The 19,857-nt window shown below is 46.9% G+C and overlaps 1 protein-coding gene across 4 annotated transcripts in view; it reads right to left on the bottom strand.

Annotated features, from left to right (window-relative positions):
- PTPRE (protein tyrosine phosphatase, receptor type E) overlaps positions 1–18,598 on the bottom strand; it is a 38,219-nt gene extending 19,621 nt beyond the window's left edge. Inside the window, exons 1-6 of one of the 4 annotated variants that reach the window (XM_017733862.1) lie at positions 18,581–18,598; positions 11,472–11,515; positions 10,102–10,211; positions 2,920–3,022; positions 2,608–2,681; positions 1,175–1,311 (exon numbers count right to left, since the gene is read on the bottom strand). In XM_017733862.1, the coding sequence (XP_017589351.1) occupies positions 1,175–1,311; positions 2,608–2,681; positions 2,920–3,022; positions 10,102–10,211; positions 11,472–11,515; positions 18,581–18,583 (471 nt within the window). In that variant the 5' untranslated portion in view covers positions 18,584–18,598. Of the gene's footprint in view, positions 1–1,174; positions 1,312–2,607; positions 2,682–2,760; positions 2,856–2,919; positions 3,023–5,021; positions 5,047–10,101; positions 10,212–11,471; positions 12,548–18,580 lie in introns of those variants that run through there. The other 3 variants (XM_017733861.1, XM_017733863.1, XM_008633327.2) reach the window with 3 other exon arrangements.
- Between the last annotated feature and the right edge of the window lie 1,259 nt (positions 18,599–19,857).

Raw genomic sequence — 19,857 nt, forward strand, 5'->3', positions numbered from 1 at the left:
CTGGAGAAAACAGCTCCTCCATCCACACAAACAGCCACAGGAAAAAAACCACATCGAGCATCAACCCCATCCAACCCCCAACCCCACCACTGCTCATTTTTGGGGACCAGACCCCAGGCTTTTTGGGTGCAGACAGAATCCCACATGCTCACAGCACGGGCCAGAAAATTACCAAAGCAAAGAGGGGTTTAAAAACCGAAACAGATGGTTTGTTTCACTCTGAACCTCAGAGCAAATTAATCCGGAGAGTCAAAATTCACCAGCGCACACCTTGTCAACCTGGTTCTCACTTTCATTTTGTCAACCTTGATAAGGATTTCCACAATGCTCCCTGTCTGGTAAGGCAAAACTCTGTGGTTTAAATTTATCATCACCCAAACTGCAGCTATAAACATGCTCCCAGTTAAGAAGGTAACTCAGCAGCCTGCCTAATCAACACGTGCATTGGCTCTCACAAATCCACGCTTGACATTTAAGCTCCCGCTTTGCTTCTGTCTGTGGAGGGAAGTGAAAAGAAGTTATCAAAAGTCTGGAAGAGGCCCCAGATGCAGGCTCCTGGTGGTGTGTTTCTCCACAGGAAGTGGCCCTGCAGCAGCTCAGCACAGACTCCAGGTACAGCTCATCCCCGCGACCACACTCAGGCTCTGGGCACAAAGCAGTGACCAAGGCCACCCTGAGAGCTGAGATACTTCATAGAAGCTCTGTGCTAGGGCACGGGAGCAGCAAAGGGGGAAGTGGTGGGATGATAGCAACGAGCAAAAAGCCAAATTATCAGGAAAAAAGAAGTCAAGCCCCACCGGGGCAATATTGAGGCCACACTGCATCCTCTCCTCTAAGTACTTCCCACAGAGGTGAAACACCCAGAGCCCCCAAAACCCTTCCACCACCATCACGAAAATCAATGCCAAAGAGATTCAGATTCAGTGTTCCTCTCCTCCAGCTTCAGGCAAACATTAAAGACCTTCTTTAAATGTTAGCCAGAGGCAAACAGTCCATACAATACAATTTGGCATCAAATAGCAGTGAACATTCCAGGTTTTATCCAGATAAATGTCCCCACCCATGCAGAGCCCACAGGAACACCACCAATCACGCACCAAACACAGGAATTATTAATACTTGCAGATATTTTGGTTTTCCCCCCATTTTTGGCCATCCACGTGTAAAAACTCACATTAAACTCCTCCCTAAAGAGCTTCCCCTCGTCTGCTGAGCGTATCCGGATTTCCTCCTCCAGGTTTTCCACTGGGATAGGGAAATACTTCTTGGGGCCCGAGGGAGACCTGCTGAGCAGCATGACCCGTTGCTGTTCTGTCAGGACAAGGGCAGCATGTGTTAAAGGCACGGCCAGAGCGAGAGATTTCCAACTACAAATTAATCTTTATGCTGAAAGATGCCCAACCAAACTTCTACCGTGACACTCTGAGGTGATAACGGTGATTTAAAAGAAATATAAAACCAAATCATAGGCCAAGTATTGGTGAAATTAATGATTTCTGTATTTACACTGGATTAAAATGTGACCAAGTTTTATTCAGAAAAGGAGCAGGTTCTTTCTGCTGACAGGACAGGGACTGCAAGGGCAGCTTTTGGCACCTGTCACCGAAGAGATGCTGTGAGATTATTTCATTTAGAGGGGAAATAATAATAACAATAATAATGATAAAAATTTATCTTTAACTTGGCAGCCACCAGAAACTGTGCCCCAAGAGGAGCTGCTGCCCCTGGGCACAAGCACCAGCCCAGCAGGAAGCTGATGGGTATTTTTAGGGTTTTGACTTTCCCTCCAGCTGCCACCCTCTTTAACTCACTCATCACTTCACACACAGCGAAGTGCAACTGGCAAAACCCACAGACTGATTCGTTTTTATCTTTAAGTGTATCATTTTTCTCTGGGTTGTGGCTAAAACAGCTTGCACGGCCTTTCCAGGTTTGCTGGGTTTGAGCTGGGCCCCACAGCGGAGCCAGCCCGGGGATCCCCGCGGGCAGAAACAAACCCAGCACAACTCAAACCAGTGGGAAACATTTTTAACTCCTCAGAGTGTTTTATTTCACTGCCTCTGGCTTAAAACTGCCCCATCTCAGCCCCTACTTCCCGTTCAGAAACCACCCAGTGTATTCACAAAGAGTTAAGGACCTTTTACCCCATTCTAGGAAGAAATACTGCAATTCTTTCTCGAAATCCAAAGATCAGTGTCAGAAACGCGGATCTCGGCCGGCATTCTGGTAAAACATCTCCCAAGAGCCCAGGCAAGTTTTACACAGAAACATTTGCTGTATCACAGCTTAAAGTGAAACTTAATTCAAACCACCAACTGAAAATTCAGATTTTATACAGACTACTTGAATATGGATTTCTAAATATGGATCTCTACTCCAAGGCCAGGTTGGATGAGACAGCCAAGTGTTGGAAGGGGTTGGAACTGGATGAGTTTAAGTTCCCTTCCAACCCAAACCATTTGTGACCGTATTTTTTTAAACTATTTTCTCTTTAATAACAACCCTGTCAGTTATATTACAAATAAAAGCAAACATTGAGTAATTGTTAATTAGAGAACAAGGCACACACAAACAAACCTGAGAGTCTGAAAGCAAATCTCTCCATACCTTGCTCTTCCAAGATCCCATTTGGCATCTTTTTGTCTCCGGAGCTCACCACGGCTTTCCTGTGTCTCCTGAACCTGGAGCAGAGACACCACGTTAGCCTGGGCACCTCTGCTGAGAGGAAGCAGCATTTCCCCACAGCCCTTTCTGACCCACCATGTAATTCTGGAGAAACTCTTTCTGTTCATGCTGGCAGCGCGAGCAGGGCGGGCACGGCCCCGTCTGTGCCGCGCCGAGGCTCTGCCTCCCCTTTTGCTTCCGTGGGAGGGCACAAAGGATGGGGCTGAGCCACTGCACGGCCCTACAAACACCCACCTGAAAAAGTACCCCACCAGCACCACGAAAATGATGACCACCAGCACCAGAATGAGCAGCGAAGTCAGCAGCTCCTTGTGCAAGTTGTTCTCCTCGGTAGAGTCTGGGGATGGAACACAAGAAATGTGGAATATTAGACATGGATCCTCCTCTGGCGCAAAAGCTGTGCTTGGTGCATCAAAAACTCTGTCCAATAATCTGCCTCTACTTACTAAAAACATCACAATCACTTGGCACAGGCAAGCTCAAATGGAAAGTTATTTTTTTTGTTTGTTTTTAAATTTTTCCCCCCCTCTTCAAAAGCACAACCAGACCACCCACTTCAGAGAAAATCAAGGATACTTTTTTGGAATGCCTGGTTAAGCAAGGGATTTACCTGTAGTCAGAGAAAGCTGAACAGGTATTAAGCTGAATCTGAAGTCCATTAAAAGGTCTGCTGCAGTGCCCTTATGCCCATCAGCTGCTTCTCAACCAGACAGAAACCACCCAAAAATGCCACCTTTCATATAGATTTTATTCACTCATATTCTATATAAATATACAAGCGAGTAGGAATAATGAGATTTTCCTCAGAACATCTTTGTTCTATCTGGTACAAACTCTGAGCCTCACCCTTCTGTTCCCAGTGTTTTATGCATGTGTCTCTTTACCTTTCATTATGCTTCTGTAACCTTTTAGTTCTACTGAATAATTCAATATAGAACAGATTAAAATCATTAAAAACCCAACGTTTTATTTAAGGGAGCCAAACTCCCAGCCTGAACCTTCAGCAAGCAAAACACAAACTTACAACCACTCCTCCAAAATTAATGCAATTTCTGTTGCTGCTGGTATTTTAGATTTTTTTTCCCTTTTAAATTACATTTACACACTTCTAATGGGTTTTTTTACCATTCCTACAGTGGTCTTTGAGAGCTGACAGATGGAAGGGTTGGATGGGATATTGGGAATTGGGAACTGTTCCCTGAGAGGGTGGGCAGGCCCTGGCACAGGGTGCCCAGAGCAGCTGGGGCTGCCCCTGGATCCCTGGCAGTGCCCAAGGCCAGGCTGGACATTGGGGCTGGGAGCAGCCTGGGACAGTGGGAGGTGTCCCTGCCATGGCAGGGGTGGCACTGGATGGGCTTTGAGGGCCCTTCCATTCCAAACAATTCTGGGATTCAATAAAATATTGAGGAACACATAACACCTGCAATAACTCAGAAAGGATTCATATGGATCAACCAATTACCCAGAACTGATGGCTGCAAAACCATTTGAGTCTTGGGAGCAGCTGGGAACTCTCTGTGTGCTCAAGCAGGGTGTGAGGGCATGGGAAAAAATCCCTTTAGAGGCACAGGTGAGCTCAGGACACACAGGGAAAGAAGGTCTCGTAAGTCAACATCATAATCCGAAGCCAGGGAAGGCAATAAAACGCACGAGAAATGACATTTAAGTGGTGTATAAAGATAAAAGTGACAGGCATGACAAAATTGTAATCAGAAGCCACGACTTGGCAGGGTTTCAGGAAATCACTCTTGGAAGGAGTGTCTGGATGAAGATGAATCACCACTGAACACTTTCTGTGCGCTGTTTTGCAACTCCGTCTGGAAGCCGAGGGCTGATGGGGAAACAAACACAAAAATTCCCTATTTTTGCCCCTCGCAGACAAAATGCAGCCACTTCCACCCACTTTTGGAGCTTAGAAATGTCACCCTCAGGATCTCAGAATGGTCCAGGATTTGGGGGTTTGTGTTGGCTCTCTTTAGTTCTGTGACAAGACCCATGACGTGAGGGGGAAAAACAACGGGTTTGTCTCACGAGACAGTTGAAATTTCCCTCAGACAATTACACAATAAAAAAAATCACCCATCTCTTCCTTTCACAGAACTGCTGCACCATTTTTGGGGTGTCTTTGGAGAAGTGATTCCCACGTAAATACTGAAAGCTCAACCCAAGCTGGGAGAAGTTGAACCTTCTGCCAAATCGCTGCCCCCATTTCTTTAGCCAAGGGCAGAGCACCCCTGCCATGACTGATTTCATTCTCTGCCCCAAGATGTCACCTCTCCTCCTACCATTTCACAAGGAAATTGGGTCAAAATCCACAAAAAGTCCCTTCTTTGTACCTGGCCACATCTGTTCCCAAATCCTTGCAGTTGTTCACCAATGCTCACTTGCAGAGCCTGTGAGTGAGGCGCGGTGTGGTTTCATGTTTTACCTGCAATTTGTTTTAGTATCAGTAAATTTATAGAAGTAGCCCAAAAATTGCATGAGAAAGTTAAAACTGAGCTTAGGCCACTGCAGACCAGAGGCTGAAGCATATCTGGCCAACACAACTGTCCCCAGACCAAGGAAGGTTTTAAGGGGAGACTGAAACAAAGGCCGGAAATAATTTTTTAATCCCTACTGCTTCAAAAATTCATGACTGAAACATCCCAGTAAATGGATGTGGTGGAGGCAAATCCTCCAAAGCAGGGAAACTTTTCCTCTGCTCCCACCCCAAGAGCTGTGGCCCAAACCCACTGGAATTTCTGCTCACAGCCAGCCAAAGATCATCCCAAGGGAATTTTTTTAGATATAATGAAAAAGTGACTTCAGTATTCACCAGAGAGGGGGATTATCACCAGGAGGGTGCTGACAGCTCTTGTGCTTCCCCTGGCACCCACCAAGGCTGACTCAGGGTTCTCCCTGGCTGCATCCCTGGTGCTGCTGGCCCGTGGCTCTTTCTGGAAGCACATCACCATGTCCTCCAGGGTTGGGATATTCCCACTTCCCATTTGTGTCAAACACAAAGCCAGCCCCAAGGAGAACGGGGATTAACAGCAGCGTGTGCACATCAGTGATCCTCCTTCCACATTCCCTCCCAAACTTTGATTTTTCTCCATCCTAGGATCAGCTCCTTTGCATTTTTGGGTAAAATGGCCCATGAATAAAAGTGTGATTAAAACACTTTTTTCCCCCTCCACAAAGGCAAGCCAGCAGGGCAAGGTTTGCCCTAATCCAGAAAATATTCTGGTAAGTGACACAGAACAAAATCTTGTTTAAATGAGCACAGGAGAAATCCCACAATCACCAACTCTATTTATGCACAGGTCTGATCTTCTTTTCAAAAACCAGAGACATCACAAACAAACATCCAACAGGGAATATGACAAAACCCACACTAAAGCCTCTCAGGCTATTTTTGGAAGAGAAAACCCCAACCCTGCCATGCCTCGGCTGCAGGAAGGCAGGAGCTGATGGGCAGCTGATAAGCAGATTTGTTTGCTACATGTGAAGCACAAACCCAAATCAGAGAAAAATATTAAATAAAGGAAGGGCAAAGGAAAAAAGACAGGTAGGGGAGGGAAACCAGCACCCACAGTGGCAGAAAACAGGAGGCAAGCAGCAGTAAATGCAAGTTTCATGTCTCAGCTGAATCCCACTCAGGCAAAGCCAGCACAGCCCAGCTGGCACTGCAGGCACAGAATCACTGAGCAGTCTGGGCTGGAGGGACCTTTAAATGTCACCCAGTCCAACCCTCAATCCGAAACCACCTCTTTCTGGAGTTCTGCTTTGCAAACTAATTCTTGGAATTGAGTGTCTACCAGCAGAGCATCCCTCTGGCATTTAAATACCAAGTAAAAGGAGCCAGATTCCATCTTCGTAACTCAGTTTTCTGATGTGGCCTCATTTTTCCCATGAAACAACCACGAGTCTCGCAGGGAAGTCCCACCTCTGGGTCCCTTCTGGATATTTCAGAGTCACAGAATGGTTTGGGTTGGAAGGGACCTTAAAAATCCCCCGGTGCCCCCCCTGCCATGGGCAGGGACACCTCCCACTGTCCCAGGCTGCTCCCAGCCCCAGTGTCCAGCCTGGCCTTGGGCACTGCCAGGGATGCAGGGGCAGCCCCAGCTGCTCTGGGCACCCTGTGCCAGGGCCTGCCCACCCTCCCAGGGAACAATTCCTGCCCAATATCCCATCTAAATCTCCCCACTTTCAGCTTAAAGCCATTCCCTGTGTCCTGTCCCTCCATGCCTTGTCCCTAGTCCCTTCTCCAGCTCTCCTGGAGCCCCTTCAGGCCCTGAAAGGCCACAATTAGGCCATGCCAAAGCTTCTCCTCTCCAGTCTGAACAATCCCAATTCTCCCAGCCTTTCCTCCCAGCAGAGCTGCTCCATCCCATTAAACATTTCGGTGCCTCCTCTGGATTCATTCCAGCAGCTCCATGTCCTGTGCTGGGGACCCTAGAGCCGGACACAGTGTCCTGGGTGGGGTCTCTCCAGAGTGGGGCAGAGAGGGAAATAATCTTATTTCCAGCATCCCACTGACGTGCTGGAAGTTGAAACCAGCACCAAACAGGACCCCCAAAGCTGCCCCATTTCCTGCCTCTTAACCTGCAGCTCCTCTGATATTCCTCCCCTCTGCACGTTCCTGCAGCGGCGGTGGAAAGGAACGACAGGATTCAAAGGCACCAACCCCATGAACGCTGGCGGAGTAAATACCAGTGGAATGTAAACATTTGGAAAGGTATTTAAAGGTTTACAACTGCTACTCCCAGGCTGCTTCCACATTTCAGCTACTCAACAAGTAAAAATACAAGAGGAAGTAAAACAATCCTGTCCATGACTAATCCTGGAGAATTTACAAATATTGGAATTAGCAGGAGTTATGTGAATGTCATGGACAGTATCATGAATAAACAGTCTGTGGCACGGATCTGAGAGCATTAAGCTGTCTCTACTGGAAATATACATTTATTTATGCAAATTCTAATAAATACTAGCTTGGAAGTTGGAACGACATGGTCCCTCCCAAGCCAAACCATTCTGTGGTTTATTTATTTAATACAGTTGAATATCTGGACTATATATCAGGGCAGCTTTCCAGTAAATGGCAGTGCAATAAACCCCAGAATATTCTCATTTTCTGAAAGGGAAATTTCAAGGTAGCAATTTCATGGCAGCAATTTCATGGTGCTCTTGTAGGAAGTAAAATGGCAGCAGAGCTAAAAACCAACCCATCCAGACAAGGCAACTGTGTTTTAAATAAGAATAAAGCTGATGCTGTAATTCAGCAAATCTTTGAAAAAATCAAGGCAGCTCAAATAATGACATGAAATAATTTATACCAATTCCTTTCAGAATCAAAAGCAGCTTATCTTTTGGGATCACTCATCAAATTAGCATGCAAAAGGAAAGCTGGATTTTTTTTAGGATCTTTTAGTTCTTTCTACAGTCTGTTAAATGGAGTTTTCTTTATGCTTCAATCAAAAATCTTTAGTTTTGTATTTAAAAGTGCAGTATTAGTTCAAAGGCTATCAAATTTATTAGATAATCCTGTTATCTTGGAACTCTTTCTGCAGCAATATATTTTCAGTGTGCACCTACTTGTCTGCCAGACGAAACTCTTCCTCCCTGTGAAGTCAGGAAGGCTTTGATATTTTGGAAAAACAGTTTAGTCACACCAATCATTTCTGTATCATATCACTGAAATTAAGATTTAATTAAAATAGGGATGATCAGATTACTCTTATCCATATTATTGGACTTAAATTCAACACAATTTCAAGTTAATCTTTGAAGATGAACAACATTAATGGCAAAACTCCCTTTGTTATTAAAATTATGGGAAGTGATAAAACCAACAAGTGACTTCCCCTTCTCAATTCCCATATTCTTGCATATTCAGCCCAATATTAGTAACTGGTTTTTCTACAGTTCCAGGTGCCAGACAAGATGCAGGGGCCGACAGTGTTCCAGCGAACCAATTAATTAGCAAATTTACACTCAGCTAAAGCTTCATTACTATTCATAATTTGGTTATTTTGGGAGAACTAAGCACAGCCACACTCAGATTGTCACTGCTGATGGTGGGGCCCCTTGTTCCCCCAACCTCCACTTCCCCTTCCGAGCTCTGGGAGTGCCCAGGAAGAGCTGCACCCACCCTGCCCCTGGATTCTGGAGAAGGCAAATGCTCACACCTAAATTAGCAGCGAATCAAAGACAGCTTTGGGCTGGAAAGACCCTCAAAGATGATTCTGTCCCACCCCCTGCCACGGGCAGGGACACCTCCCACTGTCCCAGGCTGCTCCCAGCCCCAATGTCCAGCCTGGCCTTGGGCACTGCCAGGGATCCAGGGGCAGCCCCAGCTGCTCTGGGCACCCTGTGCCAGGGCCTGCCCACCCTGCCAGGGAACAATTCCTTCCCAATATCCCATCTGAATCTCCCTTATTTCCATTTCTCTTACTACAACCAAGAACCGAAACAATCCAAGGGGCCATGAGCCAAGCCTGGCGTTTGATTCCTGCTCCGCTCTCCATCCCCAGGGGTGTAAAGTTCACGGGCAAATTAAAAGCAAATAAAGCACAAATCAGCCTCCTATAAACACTGGGTGTCAACAACAGTCACCTGAACAGTCATCAAGACTTGGTCACATTGTTTATATGGGACATCAGCAGCTTTATCTCCCTGGCTTGGGCTGGAAGGGACCTCAAGGATTATCCCATCCCACCCCTGCCATGGGAAGGGACACCTCCCACTGTCCCGGGCTGCTCCAAGCCCCAATGTCCAGCCTGGCCTTGGGCACTTTTATAAAACCCTATTCCCCCTGAACAGCCCCTCCCCAGGACTGTCACGTGTTAGGATGTGGTTGTGGGAGGCCTTGAAGAGGAAGAAATCCTGCAAACAGAAATGAGGATGAATAAAAGGTGCTGTGGTGGCCCAGTGAGGAGGAGATTGCCCTCAGCTCCAGGGACAACACTCCCCTGTTTTTCACCTGACAGGACCTCACACAGGACACCTGTACTTCACCCCCTCTTCGAGTCTTTGCATGAGAAAACACAGAACTTGTGTAAGGTTTCCTCCTGGTGTTTAAATACATCCCTCCTGCTGTCTAATGAAAATTCACCTCCTATTATCCATCCATTCACATCCCATCGGATCCCCGGGGGCAGCTCCTGGGCCAGGCAGACCTCACAGCCCAGGCAGGAGACTCCCTGTGCTCCTCCACCTCTCCCAAAGCCATCCTGGGTTTTCCCATCCATGGGAAAGAGAAAGTGAAACCCCAACACCACTCACGTGGAGACCAAACCCACAGGGCAGCCAGCACCATCAGAAATGTGTTAGTGGGGTCAAAGTCCTGCAAAAACATCCTGGACTGTGCCACCAGGGAAACCTCCCTGAAGTCCCTTTCCATGCCCATCCTAACCCCACAGATCATGTCCTTACTGGTTGTTGTGGTTGTTTTGGGCAGTTCAGTTCCATTGGGTGGCAGAGCTTGTGCAAAAATAAAACTAACAGAGAGCAGCAGGAGCGAGGAGGAATGTGACATCCTGGACCTGGAAGAAAGCAAAGAGAAAGATAAATTTTCAGGGCAAATCAATATTATGGGGTTTTTTATCTCGTGGCAGAAGGAAGAAAAAAGAAAAAGCAATATTTGCTTGAAATTTAAATGTATTATTGTTTTATACTCTCCCATTGCCTTAGCACTGAATGTTCAGTTCTGATGCAAAAAGAAAATACCACTTGTGCACACCAAAAATTCATTAAGGAGGTCTTAAATCCAACAACAGAATGGCAACATTCAGCCATGGTTCAAAGGTAACATGAGAAATCAGGGCAGAAAAGCTCCATCCATAAAAAAAGGTATCTGAGGACACTGAGGCAACGAGCCTGGGAGTCATTCCCAGAGATAAGAGGAAAATTCATAACAAAGAGGAAAAGTTTTTACCACCAAACAGACCAGAAACACCAGAAAGTTTAAAGTGCCTTTAGCACACACTTTTCAGAGTTCCCTTATCCCACTTGACTCCTTTATCCACAGGTAAGGTGCTCCATGCATGAATTCCTTGGGAGAATGTGGGCCACAGCTGAGTCTGCTTTCCAAACACAGAATTTCGGGGTTTGTGAGACCAGAAAATCATTTCCAGTGTGAAGAAAGTTACAGGAAAGTTGTGATGAGAACGTGCTGTCTCTTAATTCAGGGAAATTCATAGATGGAGATAAATAAACTGGTCTAGAAATACTCCAATCCCTCTAAATCGAGGTGGAAAGTAACTGTTGTTACAGATTTGCTGTTTATTTATCCAGTCCCTAATGAACAGATTAATTAGGAGAGGCTGCCATCTCAGCCATTAGCCAGTCCTGCTTGATTTAGAAATATTTTCACACAACCTTTACTTTGTGCCTTCCACAAATGGCAGGATTTATCCAGATGGTGGCTCTGCAGCCACTGCTAAAATTATATCCCTGGAAATGCTGCTCACCAGAGCTCCCTGTTTCAGGGTAGTACATTGAATTTAGCAATTTCCACAGGGTATTACACAGCCCTGCCTAACAACACACTAAAAAACCCAGGAACTTGGCAATCATTAGAAGAACCAGTAGAAAATCCTACCTTTCCATGTAAAGAGGGATAATCCACCTCAAATAATCCCTGGATAAGCTCAAGTAAAGAAAAATCTCCCGTAACAACAACTTTCACACCACCTTTTCGCCACTCTCACAGCTGTTACTCAGAAGTGAAATATTCCAAGTCATTCCCAGCCTCTCCAAAGCCCTGTCCTACACCCAGGAGTCAATTCAAACTCAGCACACACCTGGTATTCCTTGGATACACAGCTGGAAGCTCAGTTATTTTTTCCTCCAACATAACGAGTAAAGAAAGAATAATAAAGAGTATTATTAGCATCAAACTTGATTTTCTTAATTTTTTTCCCCAGTCCATCTCCCTACTAATTTACTCCTTCAATTCCTTCTACTACTATTTATAATTTAAGCAGACTAAATGTCTTACCACCTATTCCCATTCTTGGGGTTTTACAATCCCATTCTTTCCCAATCCCATTCCTGGGATTAGACAATTCATTGTGTTTAATGCCTCAGTGCAAACTGTGCCTGCGTCGTTTTTAACATTATATAAACGTCCCAAATTAACAATTTATAATTATATTATATTTATAATTATGGAGTTCGGGACACGCAGCAGCAGTTAATGGAAACTGAAGGGAAGGGAAAGGAGGAAGATTTGGAAATGTGGAATACAACCAGGATAAAAAGTGGAATTAAAAGGGAAGAGGTGCTGAATGCTGGGATGCTTTCCACCCTCAGCAAAGGCTGCTGAAATCCACTGGAATTTCAGGTAATCAATCCTGGAAATGGCTGATTTTCCAAGGCAGTGCTGAGTTCGCTCTCTCATCCTTAAAATACATCCAGCTCCTTAAAAAAACCCTACAGAATAATTGGAGTTGCTGGAAGGTTTCCAGGAGACCGGAAAGTGAAAGGAACATCAGCGCTTCACTCCAAATCCCTGTCAGGAGGGTTTTCCAGATGCCAATTCCCTGCCAGACCCCTGGAATCTGTTCTCTGGGATGTGATGAAGTGTGGCTGGAACACTCTGTGGTGTCCCACAATTTATCAGAAATAAACATAGCGACGAAGATTATGCAAATTCTGAGCTCTCGTTTTTGGCTGAAGCCCTTTGCGTTTCCACCTCCTGAAGAGAGGAGGGGGAAAACTCCAAGGAAATCCAGGAGCTGCAGCAGAGGTGGATGCAAAGGACTGGGCTCAGCAGGACCAAGCACTACATAGGACCAAGTAGAGAACCATGGAATTAAGGTTGGAAAAGACCTCTAAGATCATCAAATTTAAGTATTCCCCAGCACTGCCAAGGCCACAGTGCCCCATGTCCCCAAGTGCCACATCCACGTGGCTTTAAATCCCTCCAGGGATGGGGACTCCACCACTGCCCTGGGCAGCTGTGCCAGGGCTGGACATCCCTTTCCATGAAGAAATATTCCCTAATTTCCAATCTAAACCTTCCCTGGCACAGCTTGAGGCCGTTTCCTGTCCCTTCTCTTCCCACTGGGGTGGATGGGGAGGTGACCAAGCTGCAACCCCACAAAACCACCGTGAACTTTGTATTTATATTTATGGCCTTTACACACAGGCCTGCAACGATACCATTTTCTGAACCAAAAACCCCACTGCTGCAGGCACAGCAGCATTTCCCACATTTTCCTTCCTCACAAAGGCACAATGTCATGATACAGCCTGGTAAAACAAGAAGGAAAAAATAGTAACAACTCTCCCGGGAGAACAGGCAGGGAGAAAAGCACGGCTGAACAAGGAAGGACAACCACGAGCTACCAAAGAAGCCTCTTGTTGATAAAAGTGGAAAGCAAAAGACCCAGGGAGAGACAAACTGTTATTATTATACAGCTCTGCTGTAGGGCAACTGCTGCCCCTCCTGGAAAAAAAAATAGGAACTGCCTTTAAAACCACACAGGAATACAGTGCATTTATCGACTTGGATCCTACTGCATCCAGTGTTGCTCCCTGGGCACGCATGGGTCGGCCTCTGCTCCCACGGAAATAGCAACAGGATGAGGACTGGCCTCAAGCTGTGCCAGGGAAGGCTCAGGTTGGACACCAGGAGGAATTTCCCCATGGAAAGGGTGGTGAGGCCTTGGAAGGCCCAGGGAGGCTTGGAGTCCCCTTCCCTGGAGGGGGCGGTGCCCAAGGAAGGGCTGGATGTGGCACTCAGGGCTCTGGGCTGGGGACAAGGTGGGCATGGGGCACAGCTTGGGCTCCAGGATCCTGGAAACCTTTTCCAGCATCAATGATTCCATGATTCTACTCTGAATGGCCCAGGCACTTTGGGTTTATGTTTTTCAGTTCCATGCACTGATTTTTTTCTGTAGTTTATTACTACTCTGGGACACTTCCCACTATCCCAGGCTGCTCCAAGCCCCGTCCATCCTGGCCTTGGACACTTCCAGGGATCCAAGGGCAGCCACAGCCTCTCTGTCCAAGGAGGCAAAGCACTTGGAGTGTAAATGCAATTGCACAGGGATCAGCTCAAGAATCGGGGCAGCCTGTGGCACCTCTGGACAGCTCCTCCCGGGATCGCTGCGGCCGCTCCTCGCACAGCCCGAGGAGGTGCCATGAGGCCAGCCCAGCTCCCCAAAACGTGAATAAATGGCATTATTTCCAGGGATTAATTCATTACCACACATGGCTAATTTCTATTTTGGCCGCAGAACTGAATCCTTATCTGACCTGACAGCTTAAGAGTAAAACCTGGGCTTTGAGAAAATAGGCCAACAAAACCTCCGTGGTGTCACATGGCCCTGCTACAGATCTGGAGCCCTGCTCCTTTTTCCAAGGATGCACCAGCTGCTTCAGAGCAGGTTAAATTGATACCCATCCCTTTCATCCTCCTAAAGCAGGAAAAAATCAGAGAAACACCTCAGGTAACACAGAGGAGAGTGGAGATACTGTTGGGATTTGTGTTTTCCCCCCAGGCTTTTGAATCCCAGAGCTCAGGTCATGCCCCAGACTCTCAGTGCTATAAAAGTCGTATTTGCAAGGATAAGGAGCATCAATTCAGAAAACAGAAATGAAAATGAGAGACATGAAAGCATTGTCACTGTAGGATGACAAAGCCATTGGCCATACTAAGTGCCTACCCCAAAATTTTGATAGTTTAATAAAAAAACCCAACAGAAACACCAGAAAGGCAACGAGGGGACACAGCCACCCTCTCTCCTTTGCTCTTCCTGCTTTCCCTCCATAAACCCCAACACACTGCTCGTCCCTGTAAAGATTCCCCAGAGCAGCTGTGGCTGCCCCTGGATCCCTGGCAGTGTCCAAGGCCACGCTGGACAGGGCTTGGAGCAGCCTGGGACAGTGGAAGGTGTTCCTGCTGTACAATGGGTTGGGCTTTAAGGTCCCTCCCAACCCAAACCAGTCTGTGATTCCATGATAAGAATCTCCAGGCCCAGTGTCCGTTTCTCCAGCTGCCTGGAGGTTCCCCTACCTGGAGCAGGTGAGCCGGCACAGCGGCTCCTTCCTGGCTGCAATCCCAGGCTCCAGAAGCTGCTCCCACAGCTGGCCTGATTCTCTTTTTCCTCAAGCTGTGGCTTCAGGAGAGCCAGGGACTGTGTGTGCTGACCCATCCCAGGCACTGCCAGGTTACAGTTTAACTGGAATTGCTCTCCCATGACCTCCTTCGTGGTTAGGGCTTTACTGCCCCATTATGTCATCAGGGTAGGCAATCAGTGCTGCAGCATTCCCAAAGAAACTGTTCCTCTGAATTCCGTGTTTACAAGATAACTGGAAAGAGAACTGGTCCTCCCTTTTCCAAAGGAACAGGGTAAACCTGCATCAAGATGCAATCATGGAATCCCAGAATGGGTTGGGTGGGAAGGGACCTTAAAGCCCATCCCGTTCCACCCCTGCCATGGGCAGGGACACCTTCTGCTGTCCCAGGCTGCTCCAGCCCCATCCAGCTGGAGTTAGAGCCTTCCTGCCTCGCGTTTCCAAGGAAAATGAACAAAGAGCTCCAGGAAGTGCCAAGTCCCACAGACCCCTCTGACCACACCCAGGCCCTCCATCCCCATCCCCACTTTGGGAACCAAAACCTGTGGAGCTGCAGGACCTCGGACTCCTGCCCTCAGCCCACCAGGGACACCCCACCCTCCGTGGGCCATCAGCTGGAATCAGCTTTTCAGAATTCCTCCTCCTTGGGGTAACCATTCCACAGGATCTGTTACTTGGAGTTAGATATTAGGCCCCAAATCCAGCTTCCAGAAGTTTGATCAAGTCCCATGTTTTGATCTGCTTTAACATTCATGAGCTTTAAAAAACCCAAACAGATCAAGTTTTCATTTTCTTAATTTTGAACCCTTGTAATTCTTCCTCAGAGCCTCAGGGCGTCCTAAAATCCAGAGGAAAGAAAAAAAAATGGACTTGAGATGTTTGTGGAGATGTTTGTGCACGTGTTCAGTGCAGCCCAGCAAGAAACTAAGGAAGGGATCTCTCCACTTGGGAAATATTCCTCACAACTCAGCCACATGACAAATTAGAAAACGCTCTGTGATGACCATTAAATCTCACCATAAACCCCGTAATTTTTTAATGGGACTGTTTACAGCACACTCACTGTTGGGGTAATTGTACAAATAAAAACCAGGCAAGCTTTGTTTCCAACCCCTTCAGAAATAACAAGAGAATTTAAGGGATAAATATCTAATTTTTAAATAATTTGTAATTTAATATAACCACCCATAAAATGATAACTGACTGTAAAAATTCCTCTTGTATTCCATACAAACACCCTCAGTAAAGATCATTTCAAAGAGATGGCAATAATTAGATTTAAAAATTACAAATCAGAAGAATCATTTACACGTAAGACACCGAGCGAGGCAAAGCACCAATTAACTGAATAAAATCAATTTCCATTTGGAATAATCAAGCTTGATAGACTGTCTTACTTATTTAGTCACTTTGTGTCTAATTCAGGTGGATAAATTATTATATTTGCTTTGATTTCCATGGAAGAGGAGGTCAGCAGATGTGGCAAATCCATTATTTGTTCTAAAAAAATGATGTTTAAAGAGAAATGCCTCAATACAGACAAGAATTACCGCCTTTGTAATACCAATTTTGAAATTCTACCCAGTTCAGCTGGTTCTGTGTGTGTTTCCCAGCATCCTGAGTCTCCAAACCCAGCCTATCACGGGGAACACGAGTTCCAATCCATTTCAATTAGCAAGGCTGGGATCTCCTGGGAATATAAATCACAGGTTGTCACCAGCAGATTAAGCACTGCATTAACAGGGCTGCTGCAGCCAGGATTAACTGACAGCAGTGACACTGGGGGTGACGTGCCAGCCTTACAAAGTGACATTTCCCACTTGAAATGTGGTGGGGGAATTTTTCCATCAAGGAGATTCTACAAATGCACCCAGGATTGGATGGGCTGGGCCAGAGGAATGGGTTGGACCTTCAAAGGTCCCTTCCAACCCCAATTATTCCACGGTCACCAGGAGGCAGCAGCACTGAGTGTGACAGGGATCCCTTTTCTTCTGTTTCCAGGTATTCTTTGGCACCACTGCTCACCACACAAAGCGGTGGTGTCGATATTCTGTGGGATAAACTGAATTAAAACCAGGATTGGCTTAGATGTTTTTAAAACCAGGAGCATAACGAACCATGCAGCCTTAATTTGGGAAAAATCTACATTGCCTGCTCGTGTATTGCACATATGGCTTATCTGCAGCCCCCCAGCTCTGGAAATGAAGGGGAAGAAAAAGAAGGAGAGCTTTATTTTCCATGCCTGAGTGGCTCTGAATGAAGCAATGCAGGAGGCTGTGAAAATACTGGGATGTCATATCTAAAACTACACAGGTCAGGCTTGGAACAGGCATCTGTCAGATCAAAAAACTCCATCAGAGAATCATGAAAACTTTTAGGTTGGAAAAGCTCTCTGAGACAGAGTCCAACAATTCCCAGCACTGCCAAGGCCACACTGCCATTTGTCCCCAAGCGTCACATCCACACGGCTTTGAAATCCCTCCAGGGATGGGGACTCCACTCCTGCCCTGGGCAGCTGTGCCAGGGCTGGACAAACCTTTCCATGCAGGAATTTTCCCGATATCCACCCTGAGCCTGCCCTGGCCCACCCTGAGGCCGTTCCCTCTCCTCCTGTCCCTGTTCCCTGCCAGCAGAGCCCGACCCCCCCGGCTGCCCCCTCCTGTCAGGGACTTGTGCAGAGCCACAAGGTCCCCCCTGAGCCTCCTTTGCTCCAGCCTGAGCCCCTTTCCCAGCTCCCTCAGGAATTCTCCAGCCCCTTCCCAGCTCCGTTCCTTTCCCTGGACATGCTCCAGCCCCTCCAGAGGCTCTCCTGTTGGGAGGGGCCCTGAACTGCCCCCAGAATTCCAGGTGTGGCCTCCCCAGTGTCCAGCACATGGTGACCACATTAGGAAAAGAGCACACAAAAATTGGAAGGAACTACTTCAGAGAGAGAGAGATGAAAATATTTTCAATTCAAAGCTCTGTTTTCACGCTGCAATAAAAGAGGTCAGGATGACTAATGAGTCCTCTCACAGATGTACATTTACCCTCAAACACTTTTTGAAGAAGTCTTTAGCCATTTTTTGCACTTTCCTGACCAGCTTTTGCAGGAAATATCCTGCAAAACTCATCAGGTGCATTTCTGAAGGGATCATACAGTTCCAAAGTCAACACAGTGAGGACAATATTTCACTATTTCTTACCTGATGTATAGAAAATTGTTTAAATATTTCCAAAAATCTTAACAAATTTCCTGTAGTTCCTTCTGTTATAAAAAACAACCCCAAACACAAATAAGTAGGTTAATTTGAAGTCTCCTAATCATATCTTTTTTAAAGATTCATTTGTGTTGTGTCATGAACTGAGGCTTTAATCATTAAGGAGGGGGATAAAATAACTCCTACCTAAAGCTAAGTGTAAAGTCCCATGATTTCAGTGTAATTAATTAAATGAGTCATGTTTTATTTAGGTGCTTACACAAGCACAAGAGGATTAATTCTAAATAAAACCAATAGAGCTGTAAAATGCTCATTTGGAAAAAGGTCCTTGACAAGTTCCCAAGGCCAATCCTCTACCACAGGCTGGACCTATCTCGTTCCTGCCATGTTAGTCTGAACTGCTCATCCAAATCTCCAGTTCTTCAGCATCCCTGTCGTGGGTTGGCCTCTGCCCCCTCACACAACACCTCCTGCCCCTCACAACCTCCCAAAGCCAGGGATGGCTCCAGCCTGTTCCCAGATCAGAATTTCCCAGAGGCCACCCCAGTCTGAAAATGCCCAACTCCATCTGAAAGCCAGTTTGTCCTTCCCCTGTGTCAGCCCGAGTCCCATCCCTGCACCCACGTTACCATGTGGCACTGGCAGCTTTGGTTGCCCGTTCCCTGCTCATCCCAGGCAGGGCAGGAGCCTTTCCATCATCCTTTGGTGATGAGGAGAGCAAATCCACCACTCTTCCATCTGTTCCTTCACCCACCTTCAGCGTTCACAGCGGAGCCCCTGCAGGAACATTCCCCTCAGGGACACAGAACCCAACCACGCTCGGCCATCTCGTGAAGGTGCAGCTGCAAAGGAGCACAACAACACCAACTCCACACAACCAGAAGTCTTTTCAGAAACCACAAAATTCATGAGAAGCCGATTCTTCTCTTTTCAGTCCCAGAGAGAACTTACTTTGTGTCAACTGCAGTGCCCAGTTGTGCCTCAGCCAGCAAACTGCAGCTCTGAGGGGACAGCTCCTCGCTGCAGTGACAACCTTGCCCTGAAATGCCAGGTCTGAGCCCAAATCCAACTGCACGACAGCTTCAGCCAGAGCACAGCCACAAACTGGGAAGCAGGACAGCAGATCCTGGAGCTGGATGCCACCATCCCTCCACCTGCTCCTGTTCCAGTGTCCCACCCCTCCAACCTCACCTTGCTCCTGTCCACGCTCGGTGTCCCACGCCAGCTGCCAGGAGGTGACTCCACACACAGGAGCCCTTCTCAGCCAGCTGCTTCCATTCGAAGCACAAAACCTGCTGCAGAAGTATTCCTGGAGCTGAAGGATGTTTCTTGAGCTCCAGGAAGAGCTGAATTAGCTGACTGCAGTATTTAAATGCCCATCTTTCCGCAGGTTCGTGTAATCAATCCCCTGAGGTGAATCTCTGTTGTGTGACATTTTTGCAGAAAGAACTGACTCTTTTCAGTTCATGGGGTATTTTTACTTCTCCCCTGCAGTTGGGCTTGGACTTACTCCCTTTTTTTCAGGCCTCTTTCACCATTTCCTCCTCGCTGACATTCTGGGTTGCGGCAGCAGCGGTTCTGCAATGCAGGGCTGAGGGCATGCAATTAACAACTTGCTCTCAGTTAGCAAAACGACTTGGGGAGAGCCAGTGGCACCTCCTGTACCTGCTGCTGACGTGTGAAAGAGTTAACAGAACCTTTCATTAGCGCTATCAGCAGCCAGCCACGCAGTTTTATATATAGAAAAGCTTATCATGAGTGAGGAGCCAGCCCGCCCTGGCCCCTCTTTCCCAGCAGCATTTGAGGAACGTCTGAGTAAGCCCAGCTTTTGAAGCCTGCAAAGAGGAGCCAAGCTATTCAAAGAGAGTGTGGGAGAAAAGGCCTTGGCTGATTTTGGGCAGAGGAG

Source organism: Corvus brachyrhynchos, unplaced genomic scaffold (assembly GCF_000691975.1).
Source record: "Corvus brachyrhynchos isolate BGI_N302 unplaced genomic scaffold, ASM69197v1 scaffold514, whole genome shotgun sequence".
Taxonomy (NCBI): domain Eukaryota; kingdom Metazoa; phylum Chordata; class Aves; order Passeriformes; family Corvidae; genus Corvus; species Corvus brachyrhynchos.